This window comes from Prionailurus viverrinus, chromosome B1 (genome assembly GCF_022837055.1).
Source record: "Prionailurus viverrinus isolate Anna chromosome B1, UM_Priviv_1.0, whole genome shotgun sequence".
Lineage (NCBI taxonomy): Eukaryota > Metazoa > Chordata > Mammalia > Carnivora > Felidae > Prionailurus > Prionailurus viverrinus.
The window spans coordinates 16,047,043-16,064,111 of record NC_062564.1 but is presented as its reverse complement, the minus strand read 5'-3'; the positions used below and the strand labels follow the sequence as shown (position 1 = coordinate 16,064,111).

The following is a 17,069-nucleotide window of genomic DNA, read 5'->3' as shown; positions in this document are numbered from 1 at the left end:
TGGCTTCCTGAGGGAGTTAGGTGTGCTCTAGCCTTAGAAGGTAAAGACTGAGAAAGGCCATTTCATGCCAAAAAGAGCTGGCAGGCCGAGATCTCTCACTTGGTCGGTGTCCTGCTTCATGTGCTCTAGATCACTGCCGTTTGTCTCCAGGTTCCATGTATTTCTGTAACACCTTCCTTCTCCCTTTTCTAAACAGCTCTCTGGGGTATTTTGACTTGTTCTACTACCATCTGTCCCTTCTCAGGAATTACTCAGAACACCAGTCAGAATAGAAGGGTGAGGGTGAAACTGATGAGAGCAAACACAAAGTTGAGAAAAAGTTCTGGATATGGTTGGTGGTCATGGTTCACAGTGATGTGAATATACTAAATGCCACTGAACTGTAAGCTTAAAATGGCAAATTGGTAAAATGGTAAAAATGGTACATTTTATGTATTCTTTGCCATAATAAAAAGAAAACAACGTTGAGGCAGAAGGAAAAACAAGGTGTGCAGAAAAAAATTTGTCCTGTGACTGAATTCAAGAGGCTGGTTTTTTAATGGCAATCTGAGTGCTGAACAAGCATTCTCTTTTCAAATAAAGATCAACTTGCTACAGAGATAGTTTAACTCGATAAAGAGATAATAAAACAATCATAGATCAATTCCTTGATCCATTTGGTCTGCTCAGATATTCCCTTCTCTACAATACCTTTGAAAATGAAACAAACTTTCTACCTTTTAATATATGAGGAAAGAAAATAAAATTAGGAATGTTTACACATTAGATTCTGTTACGGAATCATATTAAAATACAATATTACTGGATATTATGTTGCCTTGGCTAGTTGGTTTATATATCTATTTAAAAGTTATAGTAGATGATTTTCAAACTTAAGAGTAAAAACTTTTTTCTTCCAAACTAGATTTTATGCAGAATATTTAGTATATGAAGCAGGCAACATGGAGAGCACAGATGGACCGGTAGAAACTGGGAGCGGGAGACCTGAGAGGCCACCCCCTTGGCCTCTCCTCAGTGTCCAGTTGGGGCACAACTGGAAAGTAAACAGCTAGAAAGCCAGTGCTCTAAAGTCATATATAGAATTGATAGTAGCTTAGATAGGTTTGTGGTGATGTCTAGGTTGAACGAACACACTGGCCTTTTAGCATTATATTACTCCCGTTTTGTCCATTCTCTGAGAAAATCAGGTTTCATGCATTTCCATTTATAACACCTTTCCAAACATTGTAACCTGACATAAAAGAGAGATGTGCCTGTGATCAGTTGTTAAAACCATACTGGTTTTATAGGATAGGTGAAACCCTTAGATTTTCCTAAAAAAATTTTTTTAATGTTTATTTATTTTGGAGAGAGAGAGAGAGAGCAGAACACGAGCAGGGGAGGGATTAGAGAGAGAGGGAGACACAGAATCCAAAGCAGGCTCCAGGCTCTGAGCTGTCAGTACAGAGCCTGATGCGGGGCTCAAACTCCTGAACTGTGAGATCATGACCTGAGCTGACATCAGAGGCTTAACCAACTGAGCCACCCAGGTGCCCCAAACCCTTAGATTTTCCTGAAAGTATATTATTTGAAATATTTTTTCACATAGCATCTCAAAAGTGATTTTAAAATCTTTATTTCATAAATTTCTATTAAGTATTTACTGATTTAACACTAATTTGAAGAGCTATCTGTACCCCTATATTTATTGCAGCATTATTTACAATAGCCAAACTATGGAAGCAGCTCAAGGGTCCATCAATAGATGAATGGATAAGAAAGGCATGGTATATATACAATGGAATATTACTTAACCATTAAAAATAATGAAATCTTGCCATTTGTAATGTGGATAGAGCTAGGGAGTATTATGCTGAGTGTGTCAGATAAAGACAAATACCATATGATTTCACTTCTATGTGGGATTTAAGAAACCAAACAAAGGGGGAAAAAGAGACAAACAAAAAACCAGACTCTTCACTATAGAGAACAAACTGATGGTTGCCAGAGGGGAGGTGGGGAGACAGGTGAAATAGGTGAAGGGGATTAACAGTACGTTTATCATAATGAGCACCAAATAACAGAATTGGTGAATCACTATATTCTACACCTGAAACTAATACAACACTTTAATGTTAACTGTGCTGGAATTAAATATTTTAAAGTGCCTTTTTAAAAACTTACTGCTGTTGTTTTCCTGAGTTATTGCTATCACTTCTATCTAACGTTGACTTTTGAATTGTCTTTAAATGAAGGCTCTATTGAAAAGACTTGAATCTGTGAAACCAACAGTTGGTATGAAACGCTCTGAACAACTGATGGACTATCATCGCAATATGGGTTATCTCAGCTCATCACCATCCACCAGACGAGTGAGATCAACTCTTGGCCAGTATAGCCCGTTAAGTAAGCATGCTCAGAATTATTTTGTTCTTGTGTGTATTGTATCCTTTTTAAAAAATATAACTTATGTTCTTGGATAGAGTTTGAAAATGGCTGACTTCTGGAAGGCATTGTATTATTTTTCACTAGTATGCTCTTCTCTTGTGTTAGTTCACTCAACTTCAGGTTTCACTCACAGCATGTAATAGTAGCACAGGAAAGAAACAAGAAAAACGGTTGAAAATATCAATACTGTCTTCAGTAGTAGACACTTTATTACATTTGTTAGAGGAAGAAATGAATAGATAACGCTGTTTAAAAGTGGCTGAGACATTCCCCCTAACAAGCTAAGGATTATTGGTAATAGCCTCCCGCCCCTATATGTGCTTTGTCTTCCTCACTGGTTAACTAAAACAGGAATCAGCAGTCTGTAGAGTCATCACATATAATCCCTCCTAATGCCTGACCTGTGATCAACACACACCCAGCTAGTGGCGCGTCCCACAGAATGTAGCATGGAGTGGCCACCTCGTGCTAGGGTGTGTGACACAGGAAGTTTATGCTGTCGCTCCATGTGTGCATTCTAAACCATAAAAAAAGAAGCCGAGGCACCTGGGTGACTCACTGGGTTAAGCACCCGGCTTCAGCTCAGGTCATGATCTCACTGTTCGTGAATTCCAGCCCCAGGTCAGGCTCTGTGCTGATAGCTCAGAGCCCCGGAGCCTGCTTCAGATTCTGTGTCTTCTTCCCGCTCTGCCCCTGCCCTGCTCACACTCTGTGTCCTTCAAAAATAAATGTTAAAAAAAAAAAAAAAAAAAAAAAGAGTGAGAGAGAAGCCAATGTTAGAAGAAAGCTGTAACCACCTATGACATCCCAACTTCCCAGTGCTCTTGTGAGTCTTAAACACTCAAATGACTAGTGAATCCATTCATTCATCTCATTCTTCAAGCGTCACTTCCTTGCTATAGTCATTGACTGACATAGGGTCTTAATCCAGTAATTCATACTCGGCATTATGCCTTGAACATGGTTAATTATTTCTTGAACAAATTTGTAAATAGTTATATAAAGTGGCTTCTTTTATTGCTTGAATCATTTGAGCAGCTTTTTAAAACATGTATTCCCATCCCAAATCTGTTGAATCTGAACCCCCCCAATGTAGAGTCCGGGCATGTTTATTATTATTTTTAATTTCCACAGGGAGTTCTGAAGTGCATTCCTGTTTGAGAATCATACTAAACTACTAAAAATTCATGTGAGATAGGGAAGAAAAATTTATTCTGAACTTTAAATTAGGAGAGGAAGTTTATCAAGGGTTAATGGATGTATTTAGTTTAAATAAAATTATTTCTTGTTCTTCATATATTTTCAGGAGGAGCTTCTAGAACATCCAGTGCTACCAGTGGTCTCAGTTGTAAGAGTGAGCGACCAGTTTTTGACACATCCAGTGGCCTGTTGCTAAGACCTAAGCCCCCTAATGTTCGTACAGCTTGGTTATAAAAACTCTTTTTACTTTAAACATTGTTCATCCAGTTCTTACTGAAGTGCTCTTGTATATTATTATAATTCTCTGTGTAAACGTCTATAATGTAAAATTTACGAGTTGTAATTTTATTGTAATTCAATGCAAAATTGTTTAAAAAAACAGTTTAATGTAAAATCAGTGTTTCCTGTGAGGATGTATTTCTATGAGAGGTATATGTATTTGATAGAAAAATGGTAGTATGCATGTATATTTTCTCAACATAGAAAATGATTCAGCTCTTACACTGACAAAACAGTTGTGATAATATCACACTGTATGTTGGACCCAAGATGTTAACTATGTTGTTCTTGTTTTATGTTTTTTTTTTAATTTTTTATAAGTTTTAAACCATGATCGTAGCTCCTAAATATAACTGTTTTCTCTTTGCTCCAGAATTCAGGTGGTATAACTCTTAATTTGATTGTAAGACTTGATTGTATACTTACTGTGAAACGAAACTTGAAATTTGTTTCCATTGGTGGAGCTGATTTAGATTTGGTGAGCAGACTGAGAGAAGCTTGTACTAGGGCAGCCCTTGTGATTGACCAAAGGCATCTACTACCTCCATATGAGTAAGTGTGCTGAGTTAGATCTTAAAAATGTGATCAACCATTCCAAACCGTTTCAAACTGTGAGTATTAGAAAGTTCATCTTGGAAGCAAGCTCCTTCTCTTCCACGTTCTTACACATTCAGGTAAAGTACCACTAACGATTCTGAGAAATGAGGTAGACTTTAGAGTCACAGTCCGCTACGTTGTGAATAGGTTGTCCAAGGACCAGATCACCACAAGCAAAAGCAACTATTTGTCGAGCACAATAGCACCACCAGTTTGAAAAGGCAAGAAGCAGATCCTGAGTTGTGTCAGAACAGTGTTTTAAGTGATACTGTTAACAAGTTGTGTTACGTTTCAGTGTTTACTATATTCAGAGAGGAGATAAATAAGAAATGTGTGGTCTTAAAGCTTTGGAAATTCCAGCTACTATTTTTAAGGACTGAGAAAGAAAATTAAAATATGAATGGTAGAGGAGAAATAGCACACATTTTGTTGAGGCTACTTTAAATGATGTCAGCTAATTTTCTTGTTTGGTTGGGGCTTTTGAGTTGAATTCTGGCAGAACCATTTTTGCCAGTCCCACTTTGCAAATCCTAGTAATCTTAATGGAATTAGTAAGGGCAAATAGGGTGTCATATAGTTGACAAATCAGAATATTTCTCTGTCGATCTGTGGGCTCTCATTTCATATACTGGGAAGTTTCCATATTAAATGCCAAATCTTGCTTTTTTTAATGTGAGTTCTTGCTCTGTAGCCGTGATAATATTTGTTGTTTGTTTTTCCAAGTTAACTCAAGCTTTTGTAGCATGTGGACTGAACTTACTTTTCTAACCACCTTGGGCAGTAAGCCAAACGTCATGTTGCTAAATATCTATTCAGAATTTCTTGGTCTTAAGTTGGCATTGATAGATTTTGTCAGAAGATAGGGCCTGTGAAGTGTGGCAACAGTGGTGTTGAAAAAAATTCATGTGAACACAACCTGACAGATTTTTCTGCTTCTTTCTTTGGGCTATAATGTTCATTCATTGCTATTTGAAGCTCTCTTCTGGTGCCCACGTTTTTACATCATTTAGCACTCTGCTTTATTTATTAACTTTAGCTCTGCTAAACCAGGGGTGTTTTGTTTTCTTTTGTGTTTAGCTTACTGCACTTTTAATGTTTGTATAACAACTTATCTTTAAGAAGAGATAAGGTAATGCCGAATTTGGACACCCGCCTGATATGGTAAGCCAGTTTTTAGAAATTGATTTTTAAGTTGTTAGGGAATATCTATCTATATATATCTATATCTAGATATAGATATATATAGATAGATTGATATAGATATCTAGATATAGATATATAAAAATATAAACCTTTTATGTTCATGACATTAGTCTCTGAATATATTTTATATGGCCTTTGCTGTCATAGGTCAGGATTACAACACATCATTTTTATAGATCAAGCTATATTTGGATTTTAGATACTAATTTCATGCCTTCAGTTTTTACTGCTTTGACGGCGGGTTCATCAAAGTATCGCTGATAGCTGGGATCCAACTTGGAGTAAAAGTTGGGAATTCCGAGCAGCAATGTTCGTCCTTTCAAAGCAGAATTCACAGGTCTGTCGTCATGAGTGCTTATATACGATAAGTAAAAATAGAAGGATAGGAGTGGAAGAATACACTATTTTCTGATATAAGCCAAGCTACTTTGAAGGTTTAAGGGACACTTTTATGAAGGAATCGTAAGTGTACTATTTTTATTTTCAAGAACTTCTAAAAGGTGAAGGATCACCTAGCACCACTACATATTAGGTTCACTTGGACCTAATATATATACTTTGGAAATTTACATCTGCAACTGGAAGTTATAATCCAGAATCTAAAATTATCAGGCAAGATTCTTATTGAGAGTTATTTTCCTATCTGTCAAATGTTCAACTAATGTTGCCTCCATTTTAACAAGATTTTATGAGAGATTTTGAACTATTGAGATTATTTCCTAAGGGATACCTATTTTATCTCACACTTTCCCTACTTTGTTCAGTCTCCATTAAAAGGCTGCTTTCTTAGCTACTACTCCGAATAAAAGTTTTCTGGTTTGCTTATATAAAAATGTAGTGTAATGCAGTTCTCAAACCATTAACCCAGTGTCCAAAAATGGTACGGGAGCAACTTTAGAAAGAGGTCATCGTGATACGTGTGCGCTTCTCCTGTTCAGATTCAGGCACTGCACACTATGCAAAGTGTTATGGCCAGTATAAGTTGGAGACACAGTTGAATTTATTATATTTTAATAATTAAATTTATAAGATGTTTAATATCTTAAACGCCAAAATCTTAACCTACAAATGATTGTATACCATCCTAGGAAATGTGCTTAATGCTAATGGCTACTTTATTTCCATGAATAAAGATTAGTAATAAACTTAAAAATCAACATCTTTTTTTAACTTCCCCATCTGTTACGTGTTTTAAGCCTGAAGAATTAGCTTGACATAGTGAAGATAGAAAGAACAAAAGATAACTGGAGCTCCAGGCTGTCGGCACAGAGCCTGACGCGGGGCCCAAACTCATGGACTGCGGGATCATCACCTGAGCCCAAGTCAGACACTCAACTGACTGAGCCACCCAGGTGCTCCTTACCTTTCCCTTTTAGTCATGCGGTTCATTTGGCATTGTTGTCTCTTTTTCAAGAAAGAATTCTACTGTTACCTTAATTATTGGCTTCCAGCTTTATTCTTTAGGTTTAATTTGCCATTATTTTTCTAATTACTTGAAATGGATGTGTAGTTCACTGATGTTCAGGCTTTTTTTTTTTTTTTAAGTAAACTCTGTGCCCGATGTGGGGCTTGAACTCACAACCCCCAGATCAAGAGTCACATGCTCTTCTGAGTCAGCCAGGTGCCCACAGCCTTTTTTATTTTCATTAAGTTCAAAATATTTTTGAGTTTCCATTGTGATTTCTACTTTTTAACCCATGGGCTCTTTAGAATATATTTTTATTTTTATATTTATTTATTTATTTATCTATCTATCTATTTAAGACAGTGCACAGGCACACAAGTGGAGGAGGGACAGAGGAGGAGGGGGGAGAGAGAGACAGACACAGAGAGACTGAGAGACTGAGAATCTTAAGAAGGCTCCGTGCCCAGCTCAGAGACCAACATGTGGCGGGGTACCATCGCACGAACTGTGAGCTCATGACCTGAGCCAAAATCAAGAGTCAGTGTCTTAACTGACTGAGCCACCCAGGCGCTCCTAGAATATATTTTTAATAGGATGTTTTAAAGTTATGTTTGTGTTTTTGGTTTATATGAAAAATTGTAGAAAGATCTTAAAACTCTACATCAGGGGTCTGCAAGTTTAAAGCCTCTGAGCCAGCCAGGTTTCAAAGGCTTTTACCTTTTTAAATGTTTTTTTATTAATCAGAAGAATATTTGTAACGTGAATATTATGCAATTCACATTTCAGTGTGTGTACATAACTTTTATGGAACACAGCCATGGTTATTCATTTTCTCGTCCAAGGCTGCTTTTGCAATACAGCAAAGCCAATGTGTCAAAGACCATCTGGCCAACAAAGCCTAAAATATTTACTGCCTTGTCTTTCAGAGAAAGAGTTTGTTGACCCCTGCTCTGAATGGTGTTTTCTTCCAGACAGGATTTACTTTTGCTTCTGGCAGGCAGCAGGGTGCTCGAAGTTGCAAATCGCATTAAAACAGAGATTGAGTCGGCATCAGTGACTGCAGGCTTCCAGTTCCCTTATTGTCACAGTGTCACCCTTCGGGGGTCCCAGTCCAAATGGGTGTTTATCTAGGGCTCCCCTTTCTTGGAAGGCCCTGGGTTCTGGTTTTTGTCCCTTTTCCCTCAAGAGGTCTTTCAAATTGTTTCTAGTTGCTCAGCACTGCAGCTATGTTTTCCACAATTTGAAGATACTCCATGGGGAAAACTGACCCCCAAATACTAGGCTCACTTCTGTGGGTTCAGATCTTGGCATTGGCCCCATAATATCACATGCCTTATTAGTTCTCCAGTGCTTTCGAGCAGATTTTTATTTTAAATATTAGTTTGAATCCCTTTTCTAGTAGTTTTCAGAGGGAGCATTGGTTTGCACTTACCTAGTCTGCCAATATGGAAACCTTTATAAACCACAAACCCACTTGTTTTTGAAGAAAATTCTTAGATCTTACGGTGAAACTGACAAATGACTTGTGCTGATCTTGAACCTGAAGGTGTTTGGCCCACTGTCTAATGAAGCAGCCCAATTTTCTTTTCCCCCACTGTGTCCTTTCCAGGGTCGGGGATGGTGATTAACATGATCCTATTGTCTTTTCATACCCATGACAGAAGCCTGAGGGTGAGCCTAGCCTCTTCCCTCTGGCTTCTTTTAACCAGCACTCCAAGCCCCTTCTTAGCCTTGCTGTTATATTGCTCTTTTGTTTCCGCTGCTATCTCCTTGTCCCCCAAGTCATTGTCTACACTGGTGCCAAAGTGCTGCAATGGAAATTTGATCATGTCACTTCCCTGCACAAAAAGCTCAGCGGCTTTTTTTTTTTTTTTTTTAAAGTAGGCTCCACATCCAACAAGGGGCTTGAACTCGAGATCCTGAGATTGAGTCACGTGCTCTACCACCTGAGCCACCCAGGTGTCCCCCTTCAGTGGCTCTTTATAGATTGTTGTATATGTCTCATGCTTGAAGGAAGCTTAGCTAGCACACATATTTTCTCCATAAGGAACATCACTGCCTTCTTGTACTTAGGAACCCAAGACATCACTTCAGTACTGTGCTGGGGGGCCATTTTAAACAGTGAAATCATCGACAAAACACAGAAATGTAAAGGCCTCTTTCTTAAGAGTATGACAGCTGGGGCGCCTGGGTGGCTCAGTCGGTTAAGCGTCCGACTTCGGCTCAGGTCACGATCTCGCGGTATGTGAGTTCGAGCCCCGCGTCGGGCTCTGTGCTGACTGCTCAGAGCCTGGAGCCTGTTTCAGATTCTGTGTCACCCTCTCTCTCTGCCCCTCCCCCGTTCATGCTCTGTCTCTCTCTGTCTCAAAAATAAACGTTAAAAAAAAATTTAAAAAAAAAAAAGTATGGCAGCTGAAACTAGAGGGCAGATCCTATCTGGCCTTGTTTGACCCGTTTTTCGCCACTCGGTGCATACCCAAGAATGAACACAGAGAGGTTAGAAATAGAATTTTAAGAGGAGGCCAGTTTGCAAATACATGATCTTCAATGAGGGTCAACTGTACTTTATCATGGATTGATTAAAAACTGACAATCAAGAGAAACAAAACTTTTAAAAGGAATTCATGGCATGAACTTTGTAAAAATGTATTTTTAAAGACTTGAAAATTGAATGTAAGGCAGCCAGAAATTTCCATCCATTATATGCCCCCACATGCTTGTCCCCTTGCTATACATGTTGAGGATTCCCCCAAACTGGAGGACTTGCCCTTCCCCAGATATTCTGCTGGTTCTTTGTGGGTGCATGTTTTCCTCATTCTTGCATTCAACAAACACTAAACAGTATCTGTTCCCAGGCACCCTTCGAGGCTCCAGGCACGTGGCAGCGAGAAAAATAAGGATCACTGCCCTAGGAGAGCTTCCATTCCCTCCCAGCCCTGCACGTTGTAGGTGTTTGTAAATTTTGCCTCAGCACAAGCCGTGCTGCGTTATTTTATACAAAGTAAAATGGAAAGGAAACAGTTGAGATTTAAACAGAACAGTTGAGGCAAGTTTGTAAATGTTACCATCATGGGCTAACCTCTGTCATCTTCCATGGTTTTTCTCCTAGACTCAAAATATAAAATAAGGTGGCTAAAAAGAAGATGCCTACAGGTGAGCCTGTAAAGGAGAAAATACATTAAAAAGGAAAAGTGCTTTTTTTTTGGCACCGGGGCGTGGGTGGTAGGTAAGAGGGCTGCATTTAGGGAGGAAGTTTTGCAGGAAAGGGGGCTAGTAAGAAATTCCTGGGGGGAGGACACTCAATTCTGAGTTGTTAGTTTAATGTAAACCCTTTTCATCTTCTCAGACTTTCAAGTGTGACAGCTTTGCCCAGTGACAGTGCAGTGAGAGGATTTGTAAAGACAGGATGTCCCCAACCAGATGACAGCAATTCTGACAGAGGCTTAGTTCTGGGAGTTCCTGGTGAATGGAGTAGCTGGAAGGAGGAACTGAGTCAGTATGCTCTGGCTCTTCTCTTTAAGCAGATCTCCTTTCCCCCAGGGCAGTAGAGGTAACTTTAGCAAAAAAAAAAAGGGGGGGGGGGGTGAAGCTGACATCTGGGTCACGTGCAGAAGGCAGATAACGTGTTACTATTTAATAAATGGGATTCCTCTTCTCCATTTACCGTCCCATGCCAGGGAGGACCCAGTTAAAGACTGGAAAACAATTTCAGTCCTTGGTTGGTCTAGGAAGACTCACTGATCATTCGTTGCTTTCAGTTCCCAGCTGTGTTTCATGGCTCCTCCGTCACCTATTCTTAGGTTTCAAAATACTGCAAGGGCTGCTGGCCTTACTTGAAGATAACACTCCACAAAAGTATCTGCCCTACTAGCCTGGCCTGCTTTTCTTTCCTCTCCATCAGCACCGGAATTTGGACCATTCATATCCTAAGGATGAAAACAACATGAGGATAACGTATCCAGAAGGCCCCAAACGCTACATGTTTGTGACCTGGACTTGAAATGGGATCGAGAGACTTTCTTTGTAGTTCCTTAGCCTGTTTCCATCGGCATAGATATACACTACATTAGGACAGATGTAACCTCGGCTACCGTGGCAGAACAAGCAGTGAGTTTTTGTCCTTGGGAGGAAGAGTGAGTAGGCACAAGAGCCTGGGAAGGAGGGTAAGGAACAGAAGGTGCAGAGGCGCACCCCCCTCAAACCACCCCCCAGGAAAGATACACAAGACGTGTGCCTGCCTTCCAAGCTTGGCCTCGGACGCAGGGACTGGTTTCCAGCGAATGGCTAACAAGCTAGAGCTGCATCAACTATTTGGACTTCAGAACCAAAAGTACTTTCCAACTGGAAAGTGTCCTGACTTTTCTCTTGCTCACCAACTTATGAGAGTCAAATCCAAAACTGTCTATGCCTCCGGATCTTGCTAAATTGTCACAGAGAAGACTGCTGGCGGGTCCTTTCTATACCCGTGTATCTAACTCTAGCTGTTTTCTTTCAGGCCCACATCTCCTGCCACTCCCCACATTTCATCTGCCCCCTTCTAGTCCTACTCAACCAAGATTATAGTAGACATTACATTATTTAGTAATGGCCATTTCACTCCTCTCCCTACCCGCGTTTAAGCTGCTTTCAGAATGAATTCCCGTCTTCCACAGAGCCTAACAGGTATTAAATACTAACCTGTTAACTGACTCTCAATGAATGGTGTCCGCTTGTGAGATTGAAGTATCACAGTTCTCTAAAGGCACTAAGACAGAACATTCCCTAATCTCACAAAATTCTTGAAACTGCTCAGTGTATACCCTCAGAGTCCCTGGAGATTGCACGAAAGCACATAAAATAAGGTGGGATTCTGAAAGCTATGATCCATGCCACCATGTTGGAGCCTCAAGCACCATGGTATGAGGCAAGACAGAAAGCGCATAAACTTAAAGTGTGAAAGCCCAACTTGAAGCATTGTAGGTACTCATAAGATACATACTATGATATCTGACATTCAGAAGCTGGGCCACAGAGTTATAAACGACTCCTGCTAGGAGATCTGCATTGCTGGTCTTATTTTTAAATCCACACAGCAGTTAGTAAGAACTCAGTAAAACAAGGTGTGTTAAGTGGTCTTTATTGGGGTGTCACATTAGGTTATCTTCTTCATTATCAGTTCTTCAGTTAATTGTACAAGTATGATAAGTTATTTTATATCTGACGTGGGAATTTAAATGTAAAATAAATACAAAATACATCTGTGGTTTAATGAACACTCGATGAAGCATTTTTTTCTGAGGTATTCCTTTCAGTCTGGTTTTATCCCAGATCTATCTTTTTTACTTCCCATAGGAAAAGTCTATTAAACCACACAATGGATCTGGAACCAATGAACTTGAGTTTTGATTACATTAGACGTATTTTTTGATCTCATCATACAATACCAATACGAAAGCTCCGCCCATGCCTCTCAACACATTGGACCAGGCACCTTTGAAGAAAGCCTTGGCTCCCTCATCTTTTGCAATCTTCCTCCAGCAGTCCACCGTCCCAGTGTACATAATATCCGCTGTGGAAACAAATGTCGGTAAGGGCTCCAGAATTCTGGAGAAAAGAGGCTTTTCCTCTGAAAGACATCTGCACAGTTAGAAAAGTCAGTCACTTCAGCTCTAGGCATCCTGCTAAACACCCCCTTCCTTGCATAACTAGCAGGCAGCATCTTTTGTCAAGCCTACTCCTTCAACCCAAGATCAAGTGAAGAACTGGGGCGATTAACCAGCTCACCCACACGTGGTCAAGCTGTACAATCAGGGGATCGGGTGGAGCGGGAAGTATGAAGCTAGATGGTCCCTTTTTTATGGGTGAGAAAACAGGTGGAGTCTCAGATTCTGCTGGCCAAGAGGACACCGTTAAAAGAGACACAGCTATTAAGCTGAACCATATGGCACTAAGGTTTGACTTTTTGACCTCAAAAATGGCAATTTCCTATGTTTCGATCTGTGGCAGCCAAAACCGCTTCAGGCCATCTCACCCAACAAAAACATCCTCTCCCACTAACACCTATAGTAGCAAGATGACAGAAGCAAGAATTATTTTTAAATAAACTAATTAATTCATTTTCTGTGGTTCTGTACCCAGGCCCTAAGGGAAGAGGGCCTAAGGCCTCTATAATACTAGCCGAGTCACATCTCGACATCTCATTTTTGATGTTCTTATCCCTTCGAGAAAAGCAAATTCTCTTCTCTAAAGGACCAGCTGACCGTGCGAGGGGGTACTGATTGTAAGTTTTCTTTCCTAAGTCCTTATCCCATCATTTTAACAAGGAGAAGAGTGAAGACTGGAAGGAGCACTGACTGGTGTTCTCCTTGGGCAGAGAAATGAGAGACCCACAGGTGTCAAGCTTACCCCCTTTCCGGCCAGACTGCATCATCATCCTACGGCGGACAGTGTCAAAGGGGTAGGACACCAGCCCCGCGACCGCTGTCACGCTCTGGGCAATCATCCAGCTCACAATAATGTGCACATTCTTGGGGTCAGGCAACATCCCTGTGTGCAGAGGCAAGAAGCCAAATGGCTATGAAGTGATTTCTCTCAGCAGCTCAGCAAAAAGCAGGAAGGGATGGAGAAGAGGCTACCATGCCTCCACCTCCATGCCCTACCCTTCTGGAAGGACCTGACCTTTGTGGGGCGCCTCACAAATAACCAGGCAGCCAGCCAAAGCCGGGGGCTGCCCTCGGGATCCAGGGAACCCCGAGTTCTGCCCAAGGAACAGGGCATGTGAAGGAGGTCCCCGAGTTCCAAGTCGTGAGTGACAGAGCTGTGGCAAGGGGGAAGCAGGCTCCCCTTCTCCCTCTCTGAGTAACTCCAGGCCAGAGTTTATTTCAGTAGAGGACAAGGAGAGCCCTTTAGCCATTTATCCACACCATACCACCTCATTCAGAAGCTTCAGTTTAGCCCAGGGGCTAGGGGAGAAAAAACCCAAGATTAATAAATAGAAGGTCCTCTGTGAGTGACAGACCCCTAGGGACCTTCCTCCTCCCCACTCCGCACCCCCTGAGGCCCCTCGCTCACCCTTGGCAGTATCATAAACTCCAAAGTAGGCAGCTCTGTAGATAATGATGCCCTGGACAGAGACGCTGAAACCCTGGTAGAGACCCTTCAGGCCATCAGACTTGAAGATCTTGGTGAGACAGTCGCCCAGACCACTGAACTCACGCTGGGCAGCACCCTTGCCCACGTCGGCAGCCAACCTGGTCCTAGCAAAGTCCAGTGGGTAGACAAAGCAGAGGGAGGTGGCCCCAGCTGCCCCACCGGAAGCCAGGTTACCGGCAAAGTAGCGCCAGAATTGCTTATGCCGGTCCACGCCCCCCAGGAAGATCTGCTTGTACTTGTCCTTGAAGGCGAAGTTGAGAGCTTGGGTGGGGAAGTAACGGATCACGTTGGCCAGGTTACCCCTCCAGAAGGAGAGAAAGCCCTGCTCCTTGGGGATTCTCACCACACAATCAATGATCCCTTTGTACTGCTTCTCAGCACTGATCTGTTTGCTGGCATGCTGGACCTGTGGGGGGAGGAGAGGGGAGGGCGGAAGGAATTGGGTGAGGACGGCCAGAGCAGGGCAGGGGGGGGGGGGGGGGGATGGAAGGAGGATAGGAGGAAAATGAATGCTTACCATTCCCTGATTTTCTTTCTTAAATAAATGGGGAAATCAGATATCAAGTCCAAATAAATATGTCGGCTACTTGGATAACAAGCCAAAAAAATACAATTTTGCCCCACTTATCAGGGCATTTGAGAGCAACGGGTCTTCCCCAAATAAACTGAAAAGATTTCATTGTAAAGAGAGTCATGTATGCACTGCATTTTCCCTAGGTTCCGGAACTGTACTGGGGGCTGAAAGGGAGGTAAAGGGCCCTGCCCTAAAGGGCCCCTGCTCTAATTTAACAGACAGGATGGGCAGGAGCTAATGATTCCTCAATTTCACGGAGTCTCCCTGGAGACCAGGATCTCTGAGTACTAGATGCTCTAACAGAAGAAGGAGAATAAATCCACCAGATATTAGAGCGTGAAAAATTTCAAGCAGATTATCCAAGTAATTAATTATTGAGGGGTCTGTTGCTGTTTGCAAGTGAGCAGTTTGTTGGGGTTTTTCTTGATGATAATTTTGACTCCCAAACTGAGGAGGCCCAGTTTCTCATTGAGGGGCCCTTGCCTTCGGGTTAAGTAGAGAAAAACACGATGGAGATGATGATAAACCAGAGATCAGGCTGCAGAGGAAAAGATTTGGGGACCGGGTAAGAGAATCTGAATTTATTCTAAAAACTGCTACTTAATCTCTCAAAACCTGTTTCTTCCGCTGCGAAACCGGGGAGAAAATTCCTTACAGAGGTTATGCAAAGATAAATAATATATATGTCAGCCTACAGCATTAGTGCATGGGTCACAGTAAGCTGGCTTTTGAGTAACAATTATTTTGAGGTTTTTATTGTAGACGGTGGATGCACGGGGGAAAAGGTGCAACGAACACTGAAAATCAAAAGGTGAGGCCGACCTATGAGGCCTAAGCGGAGCGTCAGTGCCGTCCCAGGAGCAGGATCTGGCTGGCGGTAACCCACTCGGGGTGGCTTTCCATATATAGACACTCGAACGCAGGGCGCCACCCGACACCAGGAATCTGCTACTGACGCTGGACCTGTCTCTACGCAGAGGGCACCTTCCCCTTCCAGTAGGCCGGGCGGCGGAGCCTGTGGCCTAGCACAGATTTGCGGCGGCCGGCCCGGCCCCGCGCCCGCGCGCCCCCGCGCCGCCGCAGCTCGCCCGCGCCCCGCGCGCCCCGCCGGGCCCGCACCAGGCTGGCCGCGCCGCGCCGCGCCCGCGCCGTCCTTACCTGCAGCAGCAGTTTGACCCTCTCGATTGGGGCGACCGCGGTCTTGGACACGGCAGCGGCGACGCCGCCGGCCAGGAAATCCTTCAGGAAGCTCAAGGCGTGATCAGTCATGGTGACAGCCGGGCGCACACAGCCTCCGGGAGCCGCGCTCGCGCTCGCGCTCTCGCTCTCGCCTCCGCCCGGCCAGGCACGGCCGCCCGCTCTCCGTCCCTGCGCGACGCGAAGGGGCCGCTCGCGTCGCCCCGCAGCCCTCCTTATATCCCCCGCCCAGTCTCTCGCGAGAGGAGGAGGGACCCCGGGGCCGTGCGCGCCGTGCGCATTGGCTGGGCAGGTGCCTGGACACCCCCTCGCCGTCCCCCTCCTCGGCAGAGGGCAACCGGGGCGAAGGCGCTTCCGGGAGGCAGGGGTGGGCCGGGGGCTGTGCCTTCGGCTTGGGACGTTTAAAGGGCAAATTCATGTTATCTGTCCCGGCGAGCGGAGGGAACACCATGTCTCCGCAGCATGTGGGCCGCTGTATTTATAGCACAAGGAGGCTTAGGCTGGGGCCGACCTGGGGACCGACGCCTCAAGCAGGGCTTGCTTTAACCTCGGGCCTGCACGGGACCCGCTCCTAGCCAAGGGATTTCAGGCTGGGGATCCCCCCCCCCCCTTCCTCCTAACGGTTTCCCTCACCAGGCTCACTGCTTGGATTTGAGCCCCTTCGGAGTTGCGTGCTCTCGAAAATAAACCAAGATCCTCCAAAATAAATGCTAACGTCGCTTGATGCTGTGATTACCTCATAATCTGGCAACCTGCCGAATCCCCTCTTCCCTCCATTCAGTCATTCAATCATTGATCCTACCATGAAATACTTACGTCCTGGCATTCAATGCCACCAGGAAAGGTCGAGTGCAGGGGGGACTCCAAGAACGGGGGCCTTACAGGACACTTCTTTTGAAAATCCCTTAAGGGCTTAATGTGCTGTTTTGCTGTCAACGGAATCTCAGGACATTTTCTGGGCAGAATGTTCTCAGGCAGCTGTCGGCTTCTTGAGGGTCACTGCTGTTAGCCTTTCCATTGGAGTTGCTGGGTGAGTGTGGTATCGAGTAAGAGAAG

The 17,069-nt window shown here is 43.3% G+C and overlaps 2 protein-coding genes across 5 annotated transcripts in view; one reads left to right on the top strand and one right to left on the bottom strand.

The window, feature by feature from the left end:
* Positions 1–6,859, top strand: part of CFAP97 (cilia and flagella associated protein 97) — a 51,386-nt gene extending 44,527 nt beyond the window's left edge. For all 4 annotated transcript variants that reach the window (XM_047855156.1, XM_047855155.1, XM_047855157.1 and 1 more), the window contains exons 4-5: positions 2,235–2,385; positions 3,734–6,859. In XM_047855156.1, coding sequence (XP_047711112.1) covers positions 2,235–2,385; positions 3,734–3,861 — 279 coding nt within the window. In that variant the 3' untranslated portion in view covers positions 3,862–6,859. The remainder of the gene's footprint in view (positions 1–2,234; positions 2,386–3,733) is intronic.
* Positions 6,860–12,211: 5,352 nt separating this feature from the next.
* Positions 12,212–16,220, bottom strand: SLC25A4 (solute carrier family 25 member 4). Its single transcript, XM_047855166.1, has 4 exons — positions 15,975–16,220; positions 14,162–14,648; positions 13,496–13,636; positions 12,212–12,659 (listed from the first exon to the last, which is right to left on the bottom strand). The coding sequence occupies exons 1-4, from the start codon at positions 16,083–16,085 to the stop codon at positions 12,502–12,504; spliced, it is 897 nt and encodes a 298-aa protein (XP_047711122.1). The 5' UTR covers positions 16,086–16,220; the 3' UTR covers positions 12,212–12,501.
* Positions 16,221–17,069: the final 849 nt, after the last annotated feature.